The 25,168-nt window shown below is 57.7% G+C and overlaps 1 protein-coding gene across 4 annotated transcripts in view; it reads left to right on the top strand.

The window, feature by feature from the left end:
• The window catches only part of LOC132405700 (F-BAR and double SH3 domains protein 1-like), a 122,962-nt gene that overhangs the window by 86,238 nt on the left and 11,556 nt on the right, over nucleotides 1-25,168 (top strand). For all 4 annotated transcript variants that reach the window (XM_059990720.1, XM_059990723.1, XM_059990719.1 and 1 more), the window contains one exon: nucleotides 690-763. In XM_059990720.1, coding sequence (XP_059846703.1) covers nucleotides 690-763 — 74 coding nt within the window. The remainder of the gene's footprint in view (nucleotides 1-689; nucleotides 764-25,168) is intronic.

Raw genomic sequence — 25,168 nt, 5'->3', positions numbered from 1 at the left:
CTCCTGCAACGTCACTGGTGCCAAGCTGTATCGGCCCTTGCCCTTCCCTTGGACAACACTGGTGCCAAGCTGTATCGGCCCTTGCCCTTCCCTTGGACAACACTGGTGCCAAGCTGTATCGGCCCTTGCCCTTCCCTTGGACAACACTGGTGCCAAGCTGTATCGGCCCTTGCCCTTCCCTTGGACAACACTGGTGCTGTGGAGAGGGGAGACTTGCTGCTTGGGCAACTGCCGGACTCCCATACAACCTTGCCCAGGCCTGTGCCCTGGAAACAATCCAGGCGCAGATCCATGGTCTCTCGAGACTAACGGATGTCATCCAATCCGATTTATTATCTATTTATTTATTTTCTTTTATACTTCATTGTTGTATTTTGTATGTTGGTTGTCTGTCCCAGTCCTGTGAGGCATTTCTCATTGATTCTATTGTGTTTCTTTGTATTTAATGTGAATCTCAGCATTGTACACGATGACACATATGTACTTTGATAATAAATTTACCCTGACCTTGTGACTTTGAAATCTTGACCAGCTGGGTTTGTCCAGTGGTCTGGGCCGGGCGTGCCTGGGGGTTGGGCCAGGGCTTGTCCATTGGTCTGGGCTGGGGCTGTCTGGCGGTCTGTGGTCGGCCGCACAGACTGGGAGCCTCCCCTGGTGTTTGTGACGTTTCTTTAATCATGTGCATGCAGATCCCGGGGATCAGAGAGCCACCAGGCACAGCGGGGGTCCTGGCAGTGACACTCCACCTGCACAACTGACACCGGTAAGAGCAGCTCCCTGACGGTAACGCGTTTGTGTGGGTGGGCAGTGGGTCCCCGGTCCCAATGACACAGTCTCGATCCATGTGCTGAGCCCCACCTCACTCTGCCCCCAGGCCCTGCCCCCTCCCCCTCACTCCCCCTGCCCTCTATTCCTCCCCTTTCTCTTGCCCCTCACGCCACCTACAGAGGACAGCTTTGCCCTCAGTGAAAGTCCCAGAAGCACAGTCTAGGCTGGAGAGGTTTGGAGTGAGGCTGAGTGAGAGTGGAGTGAGGCTGAGTGACTGGGCTGGAGAGGTTTGGAGTGAGGGTGAGTGACTGGGCTGGAGAGGTTTGGAGCGAGGCTGAGTGACTGGGCTGGAGAGGTTTGGAGTGAGGCTGAGTGACTGGGCTGGAGAGTGGAGTGAGGCTGAGTGACTGGGCTGGAGAGGTTTGGAGTGAGGGTGAGTGACTGGGCTGGAGAGTGGAGTGAGGCTGAGTGACTGGGTTGGAGAGGTTTGGAGTGAGGCTGAGTGACTGGGCTGGAGAGGTTTGGAGCGAGGCTGAGTGACTGGGCTGGAGAGGTTTGGAGTGAGGGTGAGTGACTGGGCTGGGGAGTGGAGTGAGGCTGAGTGACTGGGCTGGAGAGTGGAGTGAGGCTGAGTGACTGGGCTGGAGAGTGGAGTGAGGCTGAGTGACTGGGCTGGAGAGTGGAGTGAGGCTGAGTGACTGGGCTGGAGAGGTTTGGAGTGAGGGTGAGTGACTGGGCTGGAGAGGTTTGGAGTGAGGCTGAGTGACTGGGCTGGAGAGGTTTGGAGTGAGGGTGAGTGACTGGGCTGGAGAGGTTTGGAGTGAGGCTGAGTGACTGGGCTGGAGAGTGGAGTGAGGCTGAGTGACTGGGCTGGAGAGGTTTGGAGTGAGGCTGAGTGACTGGGCTGGAGAGGTTTGGAGTGAGGCTGAGTGACTGGGCTGGAGAGGTTTGGAGCGAGGCTGAGTGGGTTGGAGAGGTTTGGAGTGAGGTTGAGTTACTGGGCTGGAGAGGTTTGGAGTGAGGCTGAGTGACTGGGCTGGGGAGGTTTGGAGTGAGGCTGAGGGACTGGGTTGGAGAGGTTTGGAGTGAGGCTGAGTGACTGGGCTGGAGAGGTTTGGAGCGAGGCTGAGTGGGTTGGAGAGGTTTGGAGTGAGGTTGAGTGACTGAGCTGAGGAGGTTTGGAGTGAGGGGGAGTGAGGGTGAGTGACTGGGCTGGAGAGGTTTGGAGTGAGGCTGAGTGACTGGGCTGGAGAGGTTTGGAGTGAGGCTGAGTGACTGGGCTGGAGAGTGGAGTGAGGCTGAGTGACTGGGCTGGAGAGTGGAGTGAGGCTGAGTGACTGGGCTGGAGAGGTTTGGAGTGAGGGTGAGTGACTGGGCTGGAGAGGTTTGGAGTGAGGCTGAGTGACTGGGCTGGAGAGTGGAGTGAGGCTGAGTGACTGGGCTGGAGAGGTTTGGAGTGAGGCTGAGTGACTGGGCTGGAGAGGTTTGGAGTGAGGCTGAGTGACTGGGCTGGAGAGGTTTGGAGTGAGGCTGAGTGACTGGGCTGGAGAGGTTTGGAGCGAGGCTGAGTGGGTTGGAGAGGTTTGGAGTGAGGTTGAGTGACTGGGCTGGAGAGGTTTGGAGTGAGGCTGAGTGACTGGGCTGGGGAGGTTTGGAGTGAGGCTGAGGGACTGGGTTGGAGAGGTTTGGAGTGAGGCTGAGTGACTGGGCTGGAGAGGTTTGGAGCGAGGCTGAGTGACTGGGCTGGAGAGGTTTGGAGTGAGGCTGAGTGGGTTGGAGAGGTTTGGAGTGAGGCTGAGTGACTGGGCTGGGGAGGTTTGGAGTGAGGCTAAGTGGGTTGGAGAGGTTTGGAGTGAGGCTGAGTGACTGGGCTGGGGAGGTTTGGAGTGAGGCTGAGGGACTGGGTTGGAGAGGTTTGGAGTGAGGCTGAGTGACTGGGCTGGAGAGGTTTGGAGTGAGGCTGAGGGACTGGGTTGGAGAGGTTTGGAGTGAGGCTGAGTGACTGGGCTGGAGAGGTTTGGAGCGAGGCTGAGGGACTGGGTTGGAGAGGTTTGGAGTGAGGGTGAGTGACTGGGCTGGGGAGGTTTGGAGTGAGGCTGAGGGACTGGGTTGGAGAGGTTTGGAGTGAGGCTGAGTGACTGGGCTGGGGAGGTTTGGAGTGAGGCTGAGGGACTGGGTTGGAGAGGTTTGGAGTGAGGTTGAGTGACTGGGCTGGAGAGGTTTGGAGTGAGGCTGAGTGACTGGGCTGGAGAGGTTTGGAGCGAGGCTGAGTGGGTTGGAGAGGTTTGGAGTGAGGTTGAGTGACTGAGCTGAGGAGGTTTGGAGTGAGGGTGAGTGACTGGGCTGGAGAGGTTTGGAGTGAGGCTGAGTGACTGGGCTGGAGAGGTTTGGAGTGAGGCTGAGTGACTGGGCTGGAGAGTGGAGTGAGGCTGAGTGACTGGGCTGGAGAGTGGAGTGAGGCTGAGTGACTGGGCTGGAGAGGTTTGGAGTGAGGGTGAGTGACTGGGCTGGAGAGGTTTGGAGTGAGGCTGAGTGACTGGGCTGGAGAGTGGAGTGAGGCTGAGTGACTGGGCTGGAGAGGTTTGGAGTGAGGCTGAGTGACTGGGCTGGAGAGGTTTGGAGTGAGGCTGAGTGACTGGGCTGGAGAGGTTTGGAGTGAGGCTGAGTGACTGGGCTGGAGAGGTTTGGAGTGAGGCTGAGTGACTGGGCTGGAGAGGTTTGGAGCGAGGCTGAGTGGGTTGGAGAGGTTTGGAGTGAGGTTGAGTGACTGGGCTGGAGAGGTTTGGAGTGAGGCTGAGTGACTGGGCTGGGGAGGTTTGGAGTGAGGCTGAGGGACTGGGTTGGAGAGGTTTGGAGTGAGGCTGAGTGACTGGGCTGGAGAGGTTTGGAGCGAGGCTGAGTGACTGGGCTGGAGAGGTTTGGAGTGAGGCTGAGGGACTGGGTTGGAGAGGTTTGGAGTGAGGCTGAGTGACTGGGCTGGAGAGGTTTGGAGCGAGGCTGAGTGGGTTGGAGAGGTTTGGAGTGAGGTTGAGTGACTGAGCTGAGGAGGTTTGGAGTGAGGGGGAGTGAGGGTGAGTGACTGGGCTGGAGAGGTTTGGAGTGAGGCTGAGTGACTGGGCTGGAGAGGTTTGGAGTGAGGCTGAGTGACTGGGCTGGAGAGTGGAGTGAGGCTGAGTGACTGGGCTGGAGAGTGGAGTGAGGCTGAGTGACTGGCTGGAGAGGTTTGGAGTGAGGGTGAGTGACTGGGCTGGAGAGGTTTGGAGTGAGGCTGAGTGACTGGGCTGGAGAGTGGAGTGAGGCTGAGTGACTGGGCTGGAGAGGTTTGGAGTGAGGCTGAGTGACTGGGCTGGAGAGGTTTGGAGTGAGGCTGAGTGACTGGGCTGGAGAGGTTTGGAGTGAGGCTGAGTGACTGGGCTGGAGAGGTTTGGAGTGAGGCTGAGTGACTGGGCTGGAGAGGTTTGGAGTGAGGCTGAGTGACTGGGCTGGAGAGTGGAGTGAGGCTGAGTGACTGGGCTGGAGAGTGGAGTGAGGCTGAGTGACTGGCTGGAGAGGTTTGGAGTGAGGGTGAGTGACTGGGCTGGAGAGGTTTGGAGTGAGGCTGAGTGACTGGGCTGGGGAGGTTTGGAGTGAGGCTGAGTGACTGGGCTGGAGAGGTTTGGAGTGAGGCTGAGTGACTGGGCTGGAGAGTGGAGTGAGGCTGAGTGACTGGGCTGGAGAGGTTTGGAGTGAGGCTGAGTGACTGGGCTGGAGAGGTTTGGAGTGAGGGTGAGTGACTGAGCTGAGGAGGTTTGGAGTAACGGTGAGTGACTGGGTTGGAGAGGTTTGGAGTGAGGCTGAGTGACTGGGCTGGAGAGGTTTGGAGTGAGGTTGAGGCACTGGGTTGGGTTTTGGAGTGAGGGTGAGGGACTGGTTTGAGGAGCTTTGGAGTGAGGCTGAGGGACTGGGTTGGGGTTTGGAGTGAGGCTGAGGGACTGTGTTGGGGTTTGGAGTGAGGTTGAGGGACTGGGTTGGGGTTTGGTGTGAGGTTGAGGGACTGGGTTGAGGAGGTTTGGAGTGAGGCTGAGTGACTGGGCTGAGGAGATTTGGAGTGAGGTTGCACTGGGTTGGGGTTTGGAGTGAGGTTGAGGGACTGGGTTGAGGAGGTTTGGAGTGAGGGTGAGTGACTGGGTTGAGGAGGTTTGGAGTGAGGGTGAGGGACTGGGTTGAGGAGGTTTGGAGTGAGTTTGAGGGACTGGGTTGAGGAGATTTGGAGTGAGGTTGAGGGACTGGGTTGGGGTTTGGAGTGAGGTTGAGGGACTGGGTTGTGGTTTAGAGTGAGGCTGAGGGACTGGGTTGAGCAGGTTTGGAGTGAGGCTGAGGGACTAGGTTGATGAGGTTTGGAGTGAGGTTGAGGGACTGGGTTGGGGTTTGGAGTGAGGTTGAGGGACTGGGTTGGGGAGGTTTGGAGTGGTTGAGGGACTGGGTTGGGGAGGTTTGGAGTGGTTGAGGGACTGGTTTGGGGAGGTTTGGAGTGGTTGAGGGACTGGGTTGGGGAGGTTTGGAGTGGTTGAGGGACTGGCTTGGGGTTTGGAGTGAGGTTGAGGGACTGTGCTGGGATTTGGAGTGAGGTTGAGGGACTGGGTTGGGGAGGTTTGGAGTGAGGCTGAGGGACTGGGTTGGGGAGGTTTGGAGTGAGGCTGAGTGACTGGGCTGAGGAGATTTGGAGTGAGGTTGAGGGACTGGGTTGGGGTTTGGAGTGAGGTTGAGGGACTGGGTTGTGGTTTAGAGTGAGGCTGAGGGACTGGGTTGAGCAGGTTGGAGTGAGGGTGAGTGACTGGGCTGAGGAGGTTTGGAATGAGGCTGAGGGACTAGGTTGAGGAGGTTTGGAGTGAGGCTGAGGGACTGGGTTGGGGAGGTTTGGAGTGAAGCTGAGTGACTGGGCTGAGGAGGTTTGGAATGAGGCTGAGGGACTGGGTTGAGGAGGTTTGGAGTGAGGTTGAGGGACTGGGTTGGAGTTTGGAGTGAGGTTGGACTGGGTTGGGGAGGTTTGGAGTGGTTGAGGGACTGGCTTGGGGTTTGGAGTGAGGTTGAGGGACTGTGCTGGGATTTGGAGTGAGGTTGAGGGACTGGGCTGAGGAGGTTTGTAGTGAGGTTGAGTGACTGGGTTGGGGAGGTTTGGAGTGGTTGAGGGACTGGATTGGGGAGGTTTGGAGTGGTTGAGGGACTGGGTTGGGGTTTGGAGTGAGGTTGAGGGACTGGGTTGGGGAGGTTTGGAATGAGGCTGAGGGACTGGGTTGAGGAGGTTTGGAGTGAGGTTGGGACTGGGTTGGGGAGGTTTGGAGTGGTTGAGGGACTGGGTTGGGGTTTGGAGTGATGTTGAGGGACTGGGCTGGGATTTGGAGTGAGGTTGAGGGACTGAGTTGAGGAGGTTTGGAGTGAGGCTGAGGGACTGGGTTGGGGTTTGATGTTGAGGGACTGGGTTGGGGTTTGGAGTGAGGTTGAGGGACTGGGTTGGGGAGGTTTGGAGTGAGGCTGAGGGCCTGGGCTGAGGAGGTTTGGAGTGGTTGAAGGACTGGGTTGGGGAGGTTTGGAGTGGTTGAGGGACGGTTGGGGAGGTTTGGAGTGAGGGTGAGGGACTGGGTTGGGGTTTGGAGTGAGGTTGAGGGACTGGGTTGGGGAGGTTTGGAGTGGTTGAGTGACTGGGTTGGGGAGGTTTGGAGTGAGGTTGAGGGACTGGGTTGGGGTTTGGAGTGAGGTTGAGGGACTGTTGGGGAGGTTTGGAGTGGTTGAGTGACTGGGTTGGGGAGGTTTGGAGTGGTTGAGGGATTGGGTTGAGGAGGTTTGGAGTGGTTGAGGGACGGTTGGGGAGGTTTGGAGTGAGGGTGAGGGACTGGGTTGGGGTTTGGAGTGAGGTTGAGGGACTGGGTTGGGGAGGTTTGGAGTGGTTGAGGGACTGGGTTGGGGTTTGGAGTGAGGTTGAGGGACTGGGTTGGGGAGGTTTGGAGTGGTTGAGTGGGTTGGGGAGGTTTGGAGTGAGGTTGAGGGACTGGGTTGGGGTTTGGAGTGAGGTTGAGGGACTGGGCTGGGATTTGGAGTGAGGTTGAGGGACTGGGTTGAGGAGGTTTGGAGTGAGGCTGAGGGACTGTGTTGAGGAGGTTTGGAGTGAGGGTGAGTGACTGGGCTGAGGAGGTTTGGAATGAGGCTGGATGACTGGGTTGGGGAGGTTTGGAGTGGTTGAGGGACTGGGTTGGGGAGGTTTGGAGTGGTTGAGGGACTGGGTTGGGGAGGTTTGGAGTGGTTGAGGGACTGGTTTGGGGTTTGGAGTGAGGTTGAGGGACTGGGTTGGGATTTGGAGTGAGTTTGAGGGACTGGGTTGGGGAGGTTTGGAGTGGTTGAGGGACTGGGCTGAGGAGGTTTGTAGTGAGGCTGAGAGACTGGGTTGGGGAGCTTTGGAGTGGTTGAGGGACTGGGTTGAGGAGGTTTGGAGTGAGGTTGAGGGACTGGGTTGGAGTTTGGAGTGAGGTTGAGGGACTGGGTTGGGGAGGTTTGGAGTGAGGCTGAGGGACTGTGTTGAGGAGGTTTGGAGTGAGGGTGAGTGACTGGGCTGAGGAGGTTTGGAATGAGGCTGAGGGACTGTGTTGAGGAGGTTTGGAGTGAGGGTGAGTGACTGGGCTGAGGAGGTTTGGAATGAGGCTGAGGGACTGGGTTGAGGAGGTTTGGAGTGGTTGAGGGACTGGGTTGGGGAGGTTTGGAGTGGTTGAGGGACTGGGTTGGGGAGGTTTGGAGTGGTTGAGGGACTGGGTTGGGGTTTGGAGTGAGGTTGAGGGACTGGGTTGGGATTTGGAGTGAGTTTGAGGGACTGGGTTGGGGAGGTTTGGAGTGGTTGAGGGACTGGGCTGAGGAGGTTTGTAGTGAGGCTGAGGGACTGGGTTGGGGAGCTTTGGAGTGGTTGAGGGACTGGGTTGAGGAGGTTTGGAGTGAGGTTGAGGGACTGGGTTGGAGTTTGGAGTGAGGTTGAGGGACTGGGTTGGGGAGGTTTGGAGTGGTTGAGGGACTGGGTTGGGGAGGTTTGTAGTGAGGCTGAGGGACTGGGTTGGGGAGCTTTGGAGAGGTTGAGGGACTGGGTTGGGGAGGTTTGGAGTGAGGGTAAGGGACTGGGTTGAGGAGGTTTGGAGTGGTTGAGGGACTGGGTTGGGGTTTGGAGTGAGGTTGAGGGACTGGGTTGGGGAGGTTTGGAGTGGTTGTGTGACTGGGTTGGGGAGGTTTGGAGTGAGGTTGAGGGACTGGGCTGGGATTTGGTGTGAGGTTGAGGGACTGGGTTGGGGAGTTTTGGAGTGGTTGAGTGACTGGGTTGGGGAGGTTTGGAGTGGTTGAGGGACTGGGTTGAGGAGGTTTGGAGTGGTTGAGGGACTGGGTTGGGGAGGTTTGGAGTGGTTGAGAGACTGGGTTGGGGTTTGGAGTGAGGTTGAGGGACTGGGCTGGGATTTGGAGTGAGGTTGGACTGGGTTGAGGAGGTTTGGAGTGAGGCTGAGGGACTGGGCTGAGGAGGTTTGGAGTGAGGCTGAGGGACTGGGTTGGGGTTTGGAGTAAGGCTGAGGGACTGGGTTGGGGTTTGGAGTGAGGTTGAGGGACTGGGTTGGGGTTTGGAGTGAGGTTGAGGGACTGGGCTGGGATTTGGAGTGAGGTTGAGGGACTGGGTTGAGGAGGTTTGGAGTGAGGCTGAGGGACTGGGCTGAGGAGGTTTGGAGTGAGGCTGAGGGACTGGGTTGGGGTTTGGAGTGAGGCTGAGGGACGGTTGGGGTTTGGAGTGAGGTTGAGGGACTGGGCTGGGATTTGGAGTGAGGTTGAGGGACTGGGTTGAGGAGGTTTGGAGTGAGGCTGAGGGACTGGGCTGAGGAGGTTTGGAGTGAGGCTGAGGGACTGGGTTGGGGTTTGGAGTGAGGCTGAGGGACGGTTGGGGTTTGGAGTGAGGTTGAGGGACTGGGTTGGGGTTTGGAGTGAGGCTGAGGGACTGGGCTGAGGAGGTTTGGAGTGAGGCTGAGGGACTGGGTTGGGGTTTGGAGTGAGGCTGAGGGACGGTTGGGGTTTGGAGTGAGGTTGAGGGACTGGGTTGGGGTTTGGAGTGAGGTTGAGGGACTGGGTTGGGGAAGTTTGGAGTGAGGCTGAGGGACTGGGCTGAGGAGGTTTGGAGTGAGGCTGGGGGACTGGGTTGGGGTTTGGAGTGAGGTTGAGGGACTGGGTTGATGAGTTTTGGAGTGAGGCTGAGGGACTGGGTTGAGGAGGTTTGGATTGCGGCTGAGGGACTGGGTTGGGCTTTTGGAGTGTGGATGAGTGACTGGGCTGAGGAGCTTTGGAATGAGGCTGAGGGACTGGGTTGAGGAGGTTTGGAGTGAGGGTGAGTGACTGAGCTGAGGAGGTTTGGAGTAACGGTGAGTGACTGGGTTGGAGAGGTTTGGAGTGAGGCTGAGTGACTGGGCTGGAGAGGTTTGGAGTGAGGTTGAGGCACTGGGTTGGGTTTTGGAGTGAGGGTGAGGGACTGGTTTGAGGAGCTTTGGAGTGAGGCTGAGGGACTGGGTTGGGGTTTGGAGTGAGGCTGAGGGACTGTGTTGGGGTTTGGAGTGAGGTTGAGGGACTGGGTTGGGGTTTGGTGTGAGGTTGAGGGACTGGGTTGGGGAAGTTTGGAGTGGTTGAGGGACTGGGCAGGGATTTGGAGTGAGGTTGAGGGACTGGGTTGAGGAGGTTTGGAGTGAGGCTGAGTGACTGGGCTGAGGAGATTTGGAGTGAGGTTGCACTGGGTTGGGGTTTGGAGTGAGGTTGAAGGACTGGGTTGAGGAGGTTTGGAGTGAGGGTGAGTGACTGGGTTGAGGAGGTTTGGAGTGAGGGTGAGGGACTGGGTTGAGGAGGTTTGGAGTGAGTTTGAGGGACTGGGTTGAGGAGATTTGGAGTGAGGTTGAGGGACTGGGTTGGGGTTTGGAGTGAGGTTGAGGGACTGGGTTGTGGTTTAGAGTGAGGCTGAGGGACTGGGTTGAGCAGGTTTGGAGTGAGACTGAGGGACTAGGTTGAGGAGGTTTGGAGTGAGGTTGAGGGACTGGGTTGGGGTTTGGAGTGAGGTTGAGGGACTGGGTTGGGGAGGTTTGGAGTGGTTGAGGGACTGGGTTGGGGAGGTTTGGAGTGGTTGAGGGACTGGGTTGGGGAGGTTTGGAGTGGTTGAGGGACTGGCTTGGGGTTTGGAGTGAGGTTGAGGGACTGTGCTGGGATTTGGAGTGAGGTTGAGGGACTGGGTTGGGGAGGTTTGGAGTGAGGCTGAGGGACTGGGTTGGGGAGGTTTGGAGTGAGGCTGAGTGACTGGGCTGAGGAGATTTGGAGTGAGGTTGAGGGACTGGGTTGGGGTTTGGAGTGAGGTTGAGGGACTGGGTTGTGGTTTAGAGTGAGGCTGAGGGACTGGGTTGAGCAGGTTGGAGTGAGGGTGAGTGACTGGGCTGAGGAGGTTTGGAATGAGGCTGAGGGACTAGGTTGAGGAGGTTTGGAGTGAGGCTGAGGGACTGGGTTGGGGAGGTTTGGAGTGAGGCTGAGTGACTGGGCTGAGGAGGTTTGGAATGAGGCTGAGGGACTGGGTTGAGGAGGTTTGGAGTGAGGTTGAGGGACTGGGTTGGAGTTTGGAGTGAGGTTGGACTGGGTTGGGGAGGTTTGGAGTGGTTGAGGGACTGGCTTGGGGTTTGGAGTGAGGTTGAGGGACTGTGCTGGGATTTGGAGTGAGGTTGAGGGACTGGGCTGAGGAGGTTTGTAGTGAGGTTGAGTGACTGGGTTGGGGAGGTTTGGAGTGGTTGAGGGACTGGATTGGGGAGGTTTGGAGTGGTTGAGGGACTGGGTTGGGGTTTGGAGTGAGGTTGAGGGACTGGGTTGGGGAGGTTTGGAATGAGGCTGAGGGACTGGGTTGAGGAGGTTTGGAGTGAGGTTGGGACTGGGTTGGGGAGGTTTGGAGTGGTTGAGGAACTGGGTTGGGGTTTGGAGTGATGTTGAGGGACTGGGCTGGGATTTGGAGTGAGGTTGAGGGACTGAGTTGAGGAGGTTTGGAGTGAGGCTGAGGGACTGGGTTGGGGTTTGATGTTGAGGGACTGGGTTGGGGTTTGGAGTGAGGTTGAGGGACTGGGTTGGGGAGGTTTGGAGTGAGGCTGAGGGCCTGGGCTGAGGAGGTTTGGAGTGGTTGAAGGACTGGGTTGGGGAGGTTTGGAGTGGTTGAGGGACGGTTGGGGAGGTTTGGAGTGAGGGTGAGGGACTGGGTTGGGGTTTGGAGTGAGGTTGAGGGACTGGGTTGGGGAGGTTTGGAGTGGTTGAGTGACTGGGTTGGGGAGGTTTGGAGTGAGGTTGAGGGACTGGGTTGGGGTTTGGAGTGAGGTTGAGGGACTGTTGGGGAGGTTTGGAGTGGTTGAGTGACTGGGTTGGGGAGGTTTGGAGTGGTTGAGGGATTGGGTTGAGGAGGTTTGGAGTGGTTGAGGGACGGTTGGGGAGGTTTGGAGTGAGGGTGAGGGACTGGGTTGGGGTTTGGAGTGAGGTTGAGGGACTGGGTTGGGGAGGTTTGGAGTGGTTGAGGGACTGGGTTGGGGTTTGGAGTGAGGTTGAGGGACTGGGTTGGGGAGGTTTGGAGTGGTTGAGTGGGTTGGGGAGGTTTGGAGTGAGGTTGAGGGACTGGGTTGGGGTTTGGAGTGAGGTTGAGGGACTGGGCTGGGATTTGGAGTGAGGTTGAGGGACTGGGTTGAGGAGGTTTGGAGTGAGGCTGAGGGACTGTGTTGAGGAGGTTTGGAGTGAGGGTGAGTGACTGGGCTGAGGAGGTTTGGAATGAGGCTGAGGGACTGGGTTGGGGAGGTTTGGAGTGGTTGAGGGACTGGGTTGGGGAGGTTTGGAGTGGTTGAGGGACTGGGTTGGGGAGGTTTGGAGTGGTTGAGGGACTGGTTTGGGATTTGGAGTGAGGTTGAGGGACTGGGCTGGGATTTGGAGTGAGGTTGAGGGACTGGGTTGGGGAGGTTTGGAGTGGTTGAGGGACTGGGTTGGGGTTTGGAGTGAGGTTGAGGGACTGGGTTGGGATTTGGAGTGAGTTTGAGGGACTGGGTTGGGGAGGTTTGGAGTGGTTGAGGGACTGGGCTGAGGAGGTTTGTAGTGAGGCTGAGGGACTGGGTTGGGGAGCTTTGGAGTGGTTGAGGGACTGGGTTGAGGAGGTTTGGAGTGAGGTTGAGGGACTGGGTTGGAGTTTGGAGTGAGGTTGAGGGACTGGGTTGGGGAGGTTTGGAGTGGTTGAGGGACTGGGTTGGGGAGGTTTGTAGTGAGGCTGAGGGACTGGGTTGGGGAGCTTTGGAGAGGTTGAGGGACTGGGTTGGGGAGGTTTGGAGTGAGGGTAAGGGACTGGGTTGAGGAGGTTTGGAGTGGTTGAGGGACTGGGTTGGAGTTTGGAGTGAGGTTGAGGGACTGGGTTGGGGAGGTTTGGAGTGGTTGTGTGACTGGGTTGGGGAGGTTTGGAGTGAGGTTGAGGGACTGGGCTGGGATTTGGTGTGAGGTTGAGGGACTGGGTTGGGGAGTTTTGGAGTGGTTGAGTGACTGGGTTGGGGAGGTTTGGAGTGGTTGAGGGACTGGGTTGAGGAGGTTTGGAGTGGTTGAGGGACTGGGTTGGGGAGGTTTGGAGTGGTTGAGAGACTGGGTTGGGGTTTGGAGTGAGGTTGAGGGACTGGGTTGAGGAGGTTTGGAGTGAGGCTGAGGGACTGGGCTGAGGAGGTTTGGAGTGAGGCTGAGGGACTGGGTTGGGGTTTGGAGTAAGGCTGAGGGACTGGGTTGGGGTTTGGAGTGAGGTTGAGGGACTGGGTTGGGGTTTGGAGTGAGGTTGAGGGACTGGGCTGGGATTTGGAGTGAGGTTGAGGGACTGGGTTGAGGAGGTTTGGAGTGAGGCTGAGGGACTGGGCTGAGGAGGTTTGGAGTGAGGCTGAGGGACTGGGTTGGGGTTTGGAGTGAGGCTGAGGGACGGTTGGGGTTTGGAGTGAGGTTGAGGGACTGGGTTGGGGTTTGGAGTGAGGTTGAGGGACTGGGTTGGGGAAGTTTGGAGTGAGGCTGAGGGACTGGGCTGAGGAGGTTTGGAGTGAGGCTGGGGGACTGGGTTGGGGTTTGGAGTGAGGTTGAGGGACTGGGTTGATGAGTTTTGGAGTGAGGTTGAGGGACTGGGTTGGAGTTTGGAGTGAGGTTGAGGGACTGGGTTGGGGAGGTTTGGAGTGGTTGAGGGACTGGGTTGGGGAGGTTTGTAGTGAGGCTGAGGGACTGGGTTGGGGAGCTTTGGAGAGGTTGAGGGACTGGGTTGGGGAGGTTTGGAGTGAGGGTAAGGGACTGGGTTGAGGCGGTTTGGAGTGGTTGAGGGACTGGGTTGGGGTTTGGAGTGAGGTTGAGGGACTGGGTTGGGGAGGTTTGGAGTGGTTGTGTGACTGGGTTGGGGAGGTTTGGAGTGAGGTTGAGGGACTGGGCTGGGATTTGGTGTGAGGTTGAGGGACTGGGTTGGGGAGTTTTGGAGTGGTTGAGTGACTGGGTTGGGGAGGTTTGGAGTGGTTGAGGGACTGGGTTGAGGAGGTTTGGAGTGGTTGAGGGACTGGGTTGGGGAGGTTTGGAGTGGTTGAGAGACTGGGTTGGGGTTTGGAGTGAGGTTGAGGGACTGGGCTGGGATTTGGAGTGAGGTTGAGGGACTGGGTTGAGGAGGTTTGGAGTGAGGCTGAGGGACTGGGCTGAGGAGGTTTGGAGTGAGGCTGAGGGACTGGGTTGGGGTTTGGAGTAAGGCTGAGGGACTGGGTTGGGGTTTGGAGTGAGGTTGAGGGACTGGGTTGGGGTTTGGAGTGAGGCTGAGGGACTGGGCTGGGATTTGGAGTGAGGTTGAGGGACTGGGTTGAGGAGGTTTGGAGTGAGGCTGAGGGACTGGGCTGAGGAGGTTTGGAGTGAGGCTGAGGGACTGGGTTGGGGTTTGGAGTGAGGCTGAGGGACGGTTGGGGTTTGGAGTGAGGTTGAGGGACTGGGTTGGGGTTTGGAGTGAGGTTGAGGGACTGGGTTGGGGAAGTTTGGAGTGAGGCTGAGGGACTGGGCTGAGGAGTTTTGGAGTGAGGCTGGGGGACTGGGTTGGGGTTTGGAGTGAGGTTGAGGGACTGGGTTGATGAGTTTTGGAGTGAGGCTGAGGGACTGGGTTGAGGAGGTTTGGATTGCGGCTGAGGGACTGGGTTGGGCTTTTGGAGTGTGGATGAGTGACTGGGCTGAGGAGCTTTGGAATGAGGCTGAGGGACTGGGTTGAGGAGGTTTGGAGTGAGGTTGAGGGACTGGGTTGAGGATGTTTGGAGTGGTTGAGGGACTGGGTTGGGGAGGTTTAGAGTGAGGGTGAGGGACTGGGTTGGGGTTTGGAGTGAGGTTGAGGGACTGTGTTGGGGAGGTTTGGAGTGGTTGAGGGACTGGGTTGGGGAGGTTTGGTGGTTGAGGGACTGGGTTGGGGCGGTTTGGAGTGGTTGAGGGACTGGGTTGGGGAGGTTTGGAGTGAGGTTGTGGGACTGGGTTGGGGTTTGGAGTGAGGTTGAGGGACTGGGCTGGGATTTGGATTGAGGTTGAGGGACTGGGTTGAGGAGGTTTGGAGTGAGGCTGAGGGACTGGGCTGAGGACGTTTGGAGTGAGGCTGAGGGACTGGGTTGGGGTTTGGAGTGAGGTTGAGGGACTGGGTTGGGGTTTTGGAGTGAGGGTGAGTGACTGGGCTGAGGAGATTTGGAGTCAGGTTGAGGGACTGGGTTGGGGTTTGGAGTGAGGTTGAGGGACTGGGTTGAGGAGGTTTGGGGTGAGGCTGAGGGACTGGAGTAGGTTTGGAGTGAGGTTGAGGGACTGGGTTTGGGTTTGGAGTGAGGTCGAGGGACTGGGTTGAGGAGGTTTGGAGTGGTTGAGGGACTGGGTTGGGGTTTGGAGTGAGGTTGAGGGACTGGGTTGATGAGTTTTGGAGTGAGGCTGAGGGACTGGGTTGAGGAGGTTTGGATTGAGGCTGAGGGACTGGGTTGGGCTTTTGGAGTGTGGGTGAGTGACTGGGCTGAGGAGATTTGGAGTGAGGGTGAGGGACTGGGTTGGGGAGGTTTGGAGTGGTTGAGGGACTGGGTTGGGGAGGTTTGGAGTGGTTGAGGGACTGGGTTGGGGAGGTTTGGAGTGGTTGAGGGACTGGTTTGGGATTTGGAGTGAGGTTGAGGGACTGGGCTGGGATTTGGAGTGAGGTTGAGGGACTGGGTTGGGGAGGTTTGGAATGAGGCTGAGGGACTGGGTTGAGGAGGTTTGGAGTGAGGTTGGGACTGGGTTGGGGAGGTTTGGAGTGGTTGAGGGACTGGGTTGGGGTTTGGAGTGATGTTGAGGGACTGGGCTGGGATTTGGAGTGAGGTTGAGGGACTGAGTTGAGGAGGTTTGGAGTGAGGCTGAGGGACTGGGTTGGGGTTTGATGTTGAGGGACTGGGTTGGGGTTTGGAGTGAGGTTGAGGGACTGGGTTGGGGAGGTTTGGAGTGAGGCTGAGGGCCTGGGCTGAGGAGGTTTGGAGTGGTTGAAGGACTGGGTTGGGGAGGTTTGGAGTGGTTGAGGGACGGTTGGGGAGGTTTGGAGTGAGGGTGAGGGACTGGGTTGGGGTTTGGAGTGAGGTTGAGGGACTGGGTTGGGGAGGTTTGGAGTGGTTGAGTGACTGGGTTGGGGAGGTTTGGAGTGAGGTTGAGGGACTGGGTTGGGGTTTGGAGTGAGGTTGAGGGACTGTTGGGGAGGTTTGGAGTGGTTGAGTGACTGGGTTGGGGAGGTTTGGAGTGGTTGAGGGATTGGGTTGAGGAGGTTTGGAGTGGTTGAGGGACGGTTGGGGAGGTTTGGAGTGAGGGTGAGGGACTGGGTTGGGGTTTGGAGTGAGGTTGAGGGACTGGGTTGGGGAGGTTTGGAGTGGTTGAGGGACTGGGTTGGGGTTTGGAGTGAGGTTGAGGGACTGGGTTGGGGAGGTTTGGAGTGGTTGAGTGGGTTGGGGAGGTTTGGAGTGAGGTTGAGGGACTGGGTTGGGGTTTGGAGTGAGGTTGAGGGACTGGGCTGGGATTTGGAGTGAGGTTGAGGGACTGGGTTGAGGAGGTTTGGAGTGAGGCTGAGGGACTGTGTTGAGGAGGTTTGGAGTGAGGGTGAGTGACTGGGCTGAGGAGGTTTGGAATGAGGCTGGATGACTGGGTTGGGGAGGTTTGGAGTGGTTGAGGGACTGGGTTGGGGAGGTTTGGAGTGGTTGAGGGACTGGGTTGGGGAGGTTTGGAGTGGTTGAGGGACTGGTTTGGGGTTTGGAGTGAGGTTGAGGGACTGGGTTGGGATTTGGAGTGAGTTTGAGGGACTGGGTTGGGGAGGTTTGGAGTGGTTGAGGGACTGGGCTGAGGAGGTTTGTAGTGAGGCTGAGGGACTGGGTTGGGGAGCTTTGGAGTGGTTGAGGGACTGGGTTGAGGAGGTTTGGAGTGAGGTTGAGGGACTGGGTTGGAGTTTGGAGTGAGGTTGAGGGACTGGGTTGGGGAGGTTTGGAGTGAGGCTGAGGGACTGTGTTGAGGAGGTTTGGAGTGAGGGTGAGTGACTGGGCTGAGGAGGTTTGGAATGAGGCTGAGGGACTGTGTTGAGGAGGTTTGGAGTGAGGGTGAGTGACTGGGCTGAGGAGGTTTGGAATGAGGCTGAGGGACTGGGTTGAGGAGGTTTGGAGTGGTTGAGGGACTGGGTTGGGGAGGTTTGGAGTGGTTGAGGGACTGGGTTGGGGAGGTTTGGAGTGGTTGAGGGACTGGGTTGGGGTTTGGAGTGAGGTTGAGGGACTGGGTTGGGATTTGGAGTGAGTTTGAGGGACTGGGTTGGGGAGGTTTGGAGTGGTTGAGGGACTGGGCTGAGGAGGTTTGTAGTGAGGCTGAGGGACTGGGTTGGGGAGCTTTGGAGTGGTTGAGGGACTGGGTTGAGGAGGTTTGGAGTGAGGTTGAGGGACTGGGTTGGAGTTTGGAGTGAGGTTGAGGGACTGGGTTGGGGAGGTTTGGAGTGGTTGAGGGACTGGGTTGGGGAGGTTTGTAGTGAGGCTGAGGGACTGGGTTGGGGAGCTTTGGAGAGGTTGAGGGACTGGGTTGGGGAGGTTTGGAGTGAGGGTAAGGGACTGGGTTGAGGAGGTTTGGAGTGGTTGAGGGACTGGGTTGGGGTTTGGAGTGAGGTTGAGGGACTGGGTTGGGGAGGTTTGGAGTGGTTGTGTGACTGGGTTGGGGAGGTTTGGAGTGAGGTTGAGGGACTGGGCTGGGATTTGGTGTGAGGTTGAGGGACTGGGTTGGGGAGTTTTGGAGTGGTTGAGTGACTGGGTTGGGGAGGTTTGGAGTGGTTGAGGGACTGGGTTGAGGAGGTTTGGAGTGGTTGAGGGACTGGGTTGGGGAGGTTTGGAGTGGTTGAGAGACTGGGTTGGGGTTTGGAGTGAGGTTGAGGGACTGGGCTGGGATTTGGAGTGAGGTTGAGGGACTGGGTTGAGGAGGTTTGGAGTGAGGCTGAGGGACTGGGCTGAGGAGGTTTGGAGTGAGGCTGAGGGACTGGGTTGGGGTTTGGAGTAAGGCTGAGGGACTGGGTTGGGGTTTGGAGTGAGGTTGAGGGACTGGGTTGGGGTTTGGAGTGAGGTTGAGGGACTGGGCTGGGATTTGGAGTGAGGTTGAGGGACTGGGTTGAGGAGGTTTGGAGTGAGGCTGAGGGACTGGGCTGAGGAGGTTTGGAGTGAGGCTGAGGGACTGGGTTGGGGTTTGGAGTGAGGCTGAGGGACGGTTGGGGTTTGGAGTGAGGTTGAGGGACTGGGCTGGGATTTGGAGTGAGGTTGAGGGACTGGGTTGAGGAGGTTTGGAGTGAGGCTGAGGGACTGGGCTGAGGAGGTTTGGAGTGAGGCTGAGGGACTGGGTTGGGGTTTGGAGTGAGGCTGAGGGACGGTTGGGGTTTGGAGTGAGGTTGAGGGACTGGGTTGGGGTTTGGAGTGAGGCTGAGGGACTGGGCTGAGGAGGTTTGGAGTGAGGCTGAGGGACTGGGTTGGGGTTTGGAGTGAGGCTGAGGGACGGTTGGGGTTTGGAGTGAGGTTGAGGGACTGGGTTGGGGTTTGGAGTGAGGTTGAGGGACTGGGTTGGGGAAGTTTGGAGTGAGGCTGAGGGACTGGGCTGAGGAGGTTTGGAGTGAGGCTGGGGGACTGGGTTGGGGTTTGGAGTGAGGTTGAGGGACTGGGTTGATGAGTTTTGGAGTGAGGCTGAGGGACTGGGTTGAGGAGGTTTGGATTGCGGCTGAGGGACTGGGTTGGGCTTTTGGAGTGTGGATGAGTGACTGGGCTGAGGAGCTTTGGAATGAGGCTGAGGGACTGGGTTGAGGAGGTTTGGAGTGAGGGTGAGTGACTGAGCTGAGGAGGTTTGGAGTAACGGTGAGTGACTGGGTTGGAGAGGTTTGGAGTGAGGCTGAGTGACTGGGCTGGAGAGGTTTGGAGTGAGGTTGAGGCACTGGGTTGGGTTTTGGAGTGAGGGTGAGGGACTGGTTTGAGGAGCTTTGGAGTGAGGCTGAGGGACTGGGTTGGGGTTTGGAGTGAGGCTGAGGGACTGTGTTGGGGTTTGGAGTGAGGTTGAGGGACTGGGTTGGGGTTTGGTGTGAGGTTGAGGGACTGGGTTGGGGAAGTTTGGAGTGGTTGAGGGACTGGGCAGGGATTTGGAGTGAGGTTGAGAAACTGGGTTGAGGAGGTTTGGAGTGAGGCTGAGTGACTGGGCTGAGGAGATTTGGAGTGAGGTTGCACTGGGTTGGGGTTTGGAGTGAGGGTGAGTGACTGGGTTGAGGAGGTTTGGAGTGAGGGTGAGGGACTGGGTTGAGGAGGTTTGGAGTGAGTTTGAGGGACTGGGTTGAGGAGATTTGGAGTGAGGTTGAGGGACTGGGTTGGGGTTTGGAGTGAGGTTGAGGGACTGGGTTGTGGTTTAGAGTGAGGCTGAGGGACTGGGTTGAGCAGGTTTGGAGTGAGACTGAGGGACTAGGTTGAGGAGGTTTGGAGTGAGGTTGAGGGACTGGGTTGGGGTTTGGAGTGAGGTTGAGGGACTGGGTTGGGGAGGTTTGGAGTGGTTGAGGGACTGGGTTGGGGAGGTTTGGAGTGGTTGAGGGACTGGGTTGGGGAGGTTTGGAGTGGTTGAGGGACTGGCTTGGGGTTTGGAGTGAGGTTGAGGGACTGTGCTGGGATTTGGAGTGAGGTTGAGGGACTGGGTTGGGGAGGTTTGGAGTGAGGCTGAGGGACTGGGTTGGGGAGGTTTGGAGTGAGGCTGAGTGACTGGGCTGAGGAGATTTGGAGTGAGGTTGAGGGACTGGGTTGGGGTTTGGAGTGAGGTTGAGGGACTGGGTTGTGGTTTAGAGTGAGGCTGAGGGACTGGGTTGAGCAGGTTGGAGTGAGGGTGAGTGACTGGGCTGAGGAGGTTTGGAATGAGGCTGAGGGACTAGGTTGAGGAGGTTTGGAGTGAGGCTGAGGGACTGGGTTGGGGAGGTTTGGAGTGAGGCTGAGTGACTGGGCTGAGGAGGTTTGGAATGAGGCTGAGGGACTGGGTTGAGGAGGTTTGGAGTGAGGTTGAGGGACTGGGTTGGAGTTTGGAGTGAGGTTGGACTGGGTTGGGGAGGTTTGGAGTGGTTGAGGGACTGGCTTGGGGTTTGGAGTGAGGTTGAGGGACTGTGCTGGGATTTGGAGTGAGGTTGAGGGACTGGACTGAGGAGGTTTGTAGTGAGGTTGAGTGACTGGGTTGGGGAGGTTTGGAGTGGTTGAGGGACTGGATTGGGGAGGTTTGGAGTGGTTGAGGGACTGGGTTGGGGTTTGGAGTGAGGTTGAGGGACTGGGTTGGGGAGGTTTGGAATGAGGCTGAGGGACTGGGTTGAGGAGGTTTGGAGTGAGGTTGGGACTGGGTTGGGGAGGTTTGGAGTGGTTGAGGAACTGGGTTGGGGTTTGGAGTGATGTTGAGGGACTGGGCTGGGATTTGGAGTGAGGTTGAGGGACTGAGTTGAGGAGGTTTGGAGTGAGGCTGAGGGACTGGGTTGGGGTTTGATGTTGAGGGACTGGGTTGGGGTTTGGAGTGAGGTTGAGGGACTGGGTTGGGGAGGTTTGGAGTGAGGCTGAGGGCCTGGGCTGAGGAGGTTTGGAGTGGTTGAAGGACTGGGTTGGGGAGGTTTGGAGTGGTTGAGGGACTGGGCTGAGGAGGTTTGTAGTGAGGTTGAGTGACTGGGTTGGGGAGGTTTGGAGTGGTTGAGGGACTGGATTGGGGAGGTTTGGAGTGGTTGAGGGACTGGGTTGGGGTTTGGAGTGAGGTTGAGGGACTGGGTTGGGGAGGTTTGGAATGAGGCTGAGGGACTGGGTTGAGGAGGTTTGGAGTGAGGTTGGGACTGGGTTGGGGAGGTTTGGAGTGGTTGAGGAACTGGGTTGGGGTTTGGAGTGATGTTGAGGGACTGGGCTGGGATTTGGAGTGAGGTTGAGGGACTGAGTTGAGGAGGTTTGGAGTGAGGCTGAGGGACTGGGTTGGGGTTTGATGTTGAGGGACTGGGTTGGGGTTTGGAGTGAGGTTGAGGGACTGGGTTGGGGAGGTTTGGAGTGAGGCTGAGGGCCTGGGCTGAGGAGGTTTGGAGTGGTTGAAGGACTGGGTTGGGGAGGTTTGGAGTGGTTGAGGGACGGTTGGGGAGGTTTGGAGTGAGGGTGAGGGACTGGGTTGGGGTTTGGAGTGAGGTTGAGGGACTGGGTTGGGGAGGTTTGGAGTGGTTGAGTGACTGGGTTGGGGAGGTTTGGAGTGAGGTTGAGGGACTGGGTTGGGGTTTGGAGTGAGGTTGAGGGACTGTTGGGGAGGTTTGGAGTGGTTGAGTGACTGGGTTGGGGAGGTTTGGAGTGGTTGAGGGATTGGGTTGAGGAGGTTTGGAGTGGTTGAGGGACGGTTGGGGAGGTTTGGAGTGAGGGTGAGGGACTGGGTTGGGGTTTGGAGTGAGGTTGAGGGACTGGGTTGGGGAGGTTTGGAGTGGTTGAGGGACTGGGTTGGGGTTTGGAGTGAGGTTGAGGGACTGGGTTGGGGAGGTTTGGAGTGGTTGAGTGGGTTGGGGAGGTTTGGAGTGATGTTGAGGGACTGGGTTGGGGTTTGGAGTGAGGTTGAGGGACTGGGCTGGGATTTGGAGTGAGGTTGAGGGACTGGGTTGAGGAGGTTTGTAGTGAGGCTGAGGGACTGTGTTGAGGAGGTTTGGAGTGAGGGTGAGTGACTGGGCTGAGGAGGTTTGGAATGAGGCTGAGGGACTGGGTTGGGGAGGTTTGGAGTGGTTGAGGGACTGGGTTGGGGAGGTTTGGAGTGGTTGAGGGACTGGGTTGGGGAGGTTTGGAGTGGTTGAGGGACTGGTTTGGGATTTGGAGTGAGGTTGAGGGACTGGGCTGGGATTTGGAGTGAGGTTGAGGGACTGGGTTGGGGAGGTTTGGAGTGGTTGAGGGACTGGGTTGGGGTTTGGAGTGAGGTTGAGGGACTGGGTTGGGATTTGGAGTGAGTTTGAGGGACTGGGTTGGGGAGGTTTGGAGTGGTTGAGGGACTGGGCTGAGGAGGTTTGTAGTGAGGCTGAGGGACTGGGTTGGGGAGCTTTGGAGTGGTTGAGGGACTGGGTTGAGGAGGTTTGGAGTGAGGTTGAGGGACTGGGTTGGAGTTTGGAGTGAGGTTGAGGGACTGGGTTGGGGAGGTTTGGAGTGGTTGAGGGACTGGGTTGGGGAGGTTTGTAGTGAGGCTGAGGGACTGGGTTGGGGAGCTTTGGAGAGGTTGAGGGACTGGGTTGGGGAGGTTTGGAGTGAGGGTAAGGGACTGGGTTGAGGAGGTTTGGAGTGGTTGAGGGACTGGGTTGGAGTTTGGAGTGAGGTTGAGGGACTGGGTTGGGGAGGTTTGGAGTGGTTGTGTGACTGGGTTGGGGAGGTTTGGAGTGAGGTTGAGGGACTGGGCTGGGATTTGGTGTGAGGTTGAGGGACTGGGTTGGGGAGTTTTGGAGTGGTTGAGTGACTGGGTTGGGGAGGTTTGGAGTGGTTGAGGGACTGGGTTGAGGAGGTTTGGAGTGGTTGAGGGACTGGGTTGGGGAGGTTTGGAGTGGTTGAGAGACTGGGTTGGGGTTTGGAGTGAGGTTGAGGGACTGGGCTGGGATTTGGAGTGAGGTTGAGGGACTGGGTTGAGGAGGTTTGGAGTGAGGCTGAGGGACTGGGCTGAGGAGGTTTGGAGTGAGGCTGAGGGACTGGGTTGGGGTTTGGAGTAAGGCTGAGGGACTGGGTTGGGGTTTGGAGTGAGGTTGAGGGACTGGGTTGGGGTTTGGAGTGAGGTTGAGGGACTGGGCTGGGATTTGGAGTGAGGTTGAGGGACTGGGTTGAGGAGGTTTGGAGTGAGGCTGAGGGACTGGGCTGAGGAGGTTTGGAGTGAGGCTGAGGGACTGGGTTGGGGTTTGGAGTGAGGCTGAGGGACGGTTGGGGTTTGGAGTGAGGTTGAGGGACTGGGTTGGGGTTTGGAGTGAGGTTGAGGGACTGGGTTGGGGAAGTTTGGAGTGAGGCTGAGGGACTGGGCTGAGGAGGTTTGGAGTGAGGCTGGGGGACTGGGTTGGGGTTTGGAGTGAGGTTGAGGGACTGGGTTGATGAGTTTTGGAGTGAGGTTGAGGGACTGGGTTGGAGTTTGGAGTGAGGTTGAGGGACTGGGTTGGGGAGGTTTGGAGTGGTTGAGGGACTGGGTTGGGGAGGTTTGTAGTGAGGCTGAGGGACTGGGTTGGGGAGCTTTGGAGAGGTTGAGGGACTGGGTTGGGGAGGTTTGGAGTGAGGGTAAGGGACTGGGTTGAGGCGGTTTGGAGTGGTTGAGGGACTGGGTTGGGGTTTGGAGTGAGGTTGAGGGACTGGGTTGGGGAGGTTTGGAGTGGTTGTGTGACTGGGTTGGGGAGGTTTGGAGTGAGGTTGAGGGACTGGGCTGGGATTTGGTGTGAGGTTGAGGGACTGGGTTGGGGAGTTTTGGAGTGGTTGAGTGACTGGGTTGGGGAGGTTTGGAGTGGTTGAGGGACTGGGTTGAGGAGGTTTGGAGTGGTTGAGGGACTGGGTTGGGGAGGTTTGGAGTGGTTGAGAGACTGGGTTGGGGTTTGGAGTGAGGTTGAGGGACTGGGCTGGGATTTGGAGTGAGGTTGAGGGACTGGGTTGAGGAGGTTTGGAGTGAGGCTGAGGGACTGGGCTGAGGAGGTTTGGAGTGAGGCTGAGGGACTGGGTTGGGGTTTGGAGTAAGGCTGAGGGACTGGGTTGGGGTTTGGAGTGAGGTTGAGGGACTGGGTTGGGGTTTGGAGTGAGGCTGAGGGACTGGGCTGGGATTTGGAGTGAGGTTGAGGGACTGGGTTGAGGAGGTTTGGAGTGAGGCTGAGGGACTGGGCTGAGGAGGTTTGGAGTGAGGCTGAGGGACTGGGTTGGGGTTTGGAGTGAGGCTGAGGGACGGTTGGGGTTTGGAGTGAGGTTGAGGGACTGGGTTGGGGTTTGGAGTGAGGTTGAGGGACTGGGTTGGGGAAGTTTGGAGTGAGGCTGAGGGACTGGGCTGAGGAGTTTTGGAGTGAGGCTGGGGGACTGGGTTGGGGTTTGGAGTGAGGTTGAGGGACTGGGTTGATGAGTTTTGGAGTGAGGCTGAGGGACTGGGTTGAGGAGGTTTGGATTGCGGCTGAGGGACTGGGTTGGGCTTTTGGAGTGTGGATGAGTGACTGGGCTGAGGAGCTTTGGAATGAGGCTGAGGGACTGGGTTGAGGAGGTTTGGAGTGAGGTTGAGGGACTGGGTTGAGGATGTTTGGAGTGGTTGAGGGACTGGGTTGGGGAGGTTTAGAGTGAGGGTGAGGGACTGGGTTGGGGTTTGGAGTGAGGTTGAGGGACTGTGTTGGGGAGGTTTGGAGTGGTTGAGGGACTGGGTTGGGGAGGTTTGGTGGTTGAGGGACTGGGTTGGGGCGGTTTGGAGTGGTTGAGGGACTGGGTTGGGGAGGTTTGGAGTGAGGTTGTGGGACTGGGTTGGGGTTTGGAGTGAGGTTGAGGGACTGGGCTGGGATTTGGATTGAGGTTGAGGGACTGGGTTGAGGAGGTTTGGAGTGAGGCTGAGGGACTGGGCTGAGGACGTTTGGAGTGAGGCTGAGGGACTGGGTTGGGGTTTGGAGTGAGGTTGAGGGACTGGGTTGGGGTTTTGGAGTGAGGGTGAGTGACTGGGCTGAGGAGATTTGGAGTCAGGTTGAGGGACTGGGTTGGGGTTTGGAGTGAGGTTGAGGGACTGGGTTGAGGAGGTTTGGGGTGAGGCTGAGGGACTGGAGTAGGTTTGGAGTGAGGTTGAGGGACTGGGTTGGGGTTTTGGATGACTGACTGGGCTGAGGAGATTTGGAGTGAGGTTGAGGGACTGGGTTTGGGTTTGGAGTGAGGTCGAGGGACTGGGTTGAGGAGGTTTGGAGTGGTTGAGGGACTGGGTTGGGGTTTGGAGTGAGGTTGAGGGACTGGGTTGATGAGTTTTGGAGTGAGGCTGAGGGACTGGGTTGAGGAGGTTTGGATTGAGGCTGAGGGACTGGGTTGGGCTTTTGGAGTGTGGGTGAGTGACTGGGCTGAGGAGATTTGGAGTGAGGGTGAGGGACTGGGTTGAGGAGGTTTGGAGTGGTTGAGTGACTGGGTTGGGGAGGTTTGGAGTGAGGGTGAGGGACTGGGTTGAGGAGGTTTGGATTGAGGCTGAGGGACTGGGTTTGGGTTTTGGAGTGTGGGTGAGTGACTGGGCTGAGGAGATTTGGAGTGAGGGTGAGGGACTGGGTTGGGGTTTGGAGTGGTTGAGGGACTGGGTTGGGGAGGTTTGGAGTGAGGGTGAGGGACTGGGTTGAGGAGGTTTGGAGTGGTTGAGGGACTGGGTTGGGGAGGTTTGGAGTGAGGGTGAGGGACTGGGTTGGGGTTTGGAGTGAGGTTGAGGGACTGGGTTGAGGAGGTTTGGAGTGGTTGAGGGACTGGGTTGGGGAGGTTTGGAGTGAGGGTGAGGGACTGGGTTGGGGTTTGGAGTGAGGTTGAGGGACTGGGTTGGGGAGGTTTGGAGTGAGGTTGAGGGACTGGGTTGGGGTTTGGAGTGAGGTTGAGGGACTGGGTTGGGGAGGTTTGGAGTGAGGGTGAGGGACTGGGTTGGGGTTTGGAGTGAGGTTGAGGGACTGGGTTGGGGAGGTTTGGAGTGGTTGTGGGTTGGGTTTGGTTCAGGGTGACTCTCTCCCATTTGTGAGCTCCCTTCAGTCGAATATCCTGGTCACATCTCCTGTCTTGAAGCAGTGGGGAGGAAAGGACGCTGCGGTGTCTATGAGACCATAAGACATAGGAGCAGAATTAGGCCATTTGGCCCATCGAGTCTGCTCTGCCATTTCATCATGGCT

The sequence above is a fragment of the Hypanus sabinus genome, chromosome 15 (genome assembly GCF_030144855.1).
Source record: "Hypanus sabinus isolate sHypSab1 chromosome 15, sHypSab1.hap1, whole genome shotgun sequence".
In the NCBI taxonomy this organism is placed as follows: Eukaryota; Metazoa; Chordata; class Chondrichthyes; order Myliobatiformes; family Dasyatidae; genus Hypanus; species Hypanus sabinus.
This window is presented reverse-complemented; position numbering and strand designations above follow the sequence as displayed.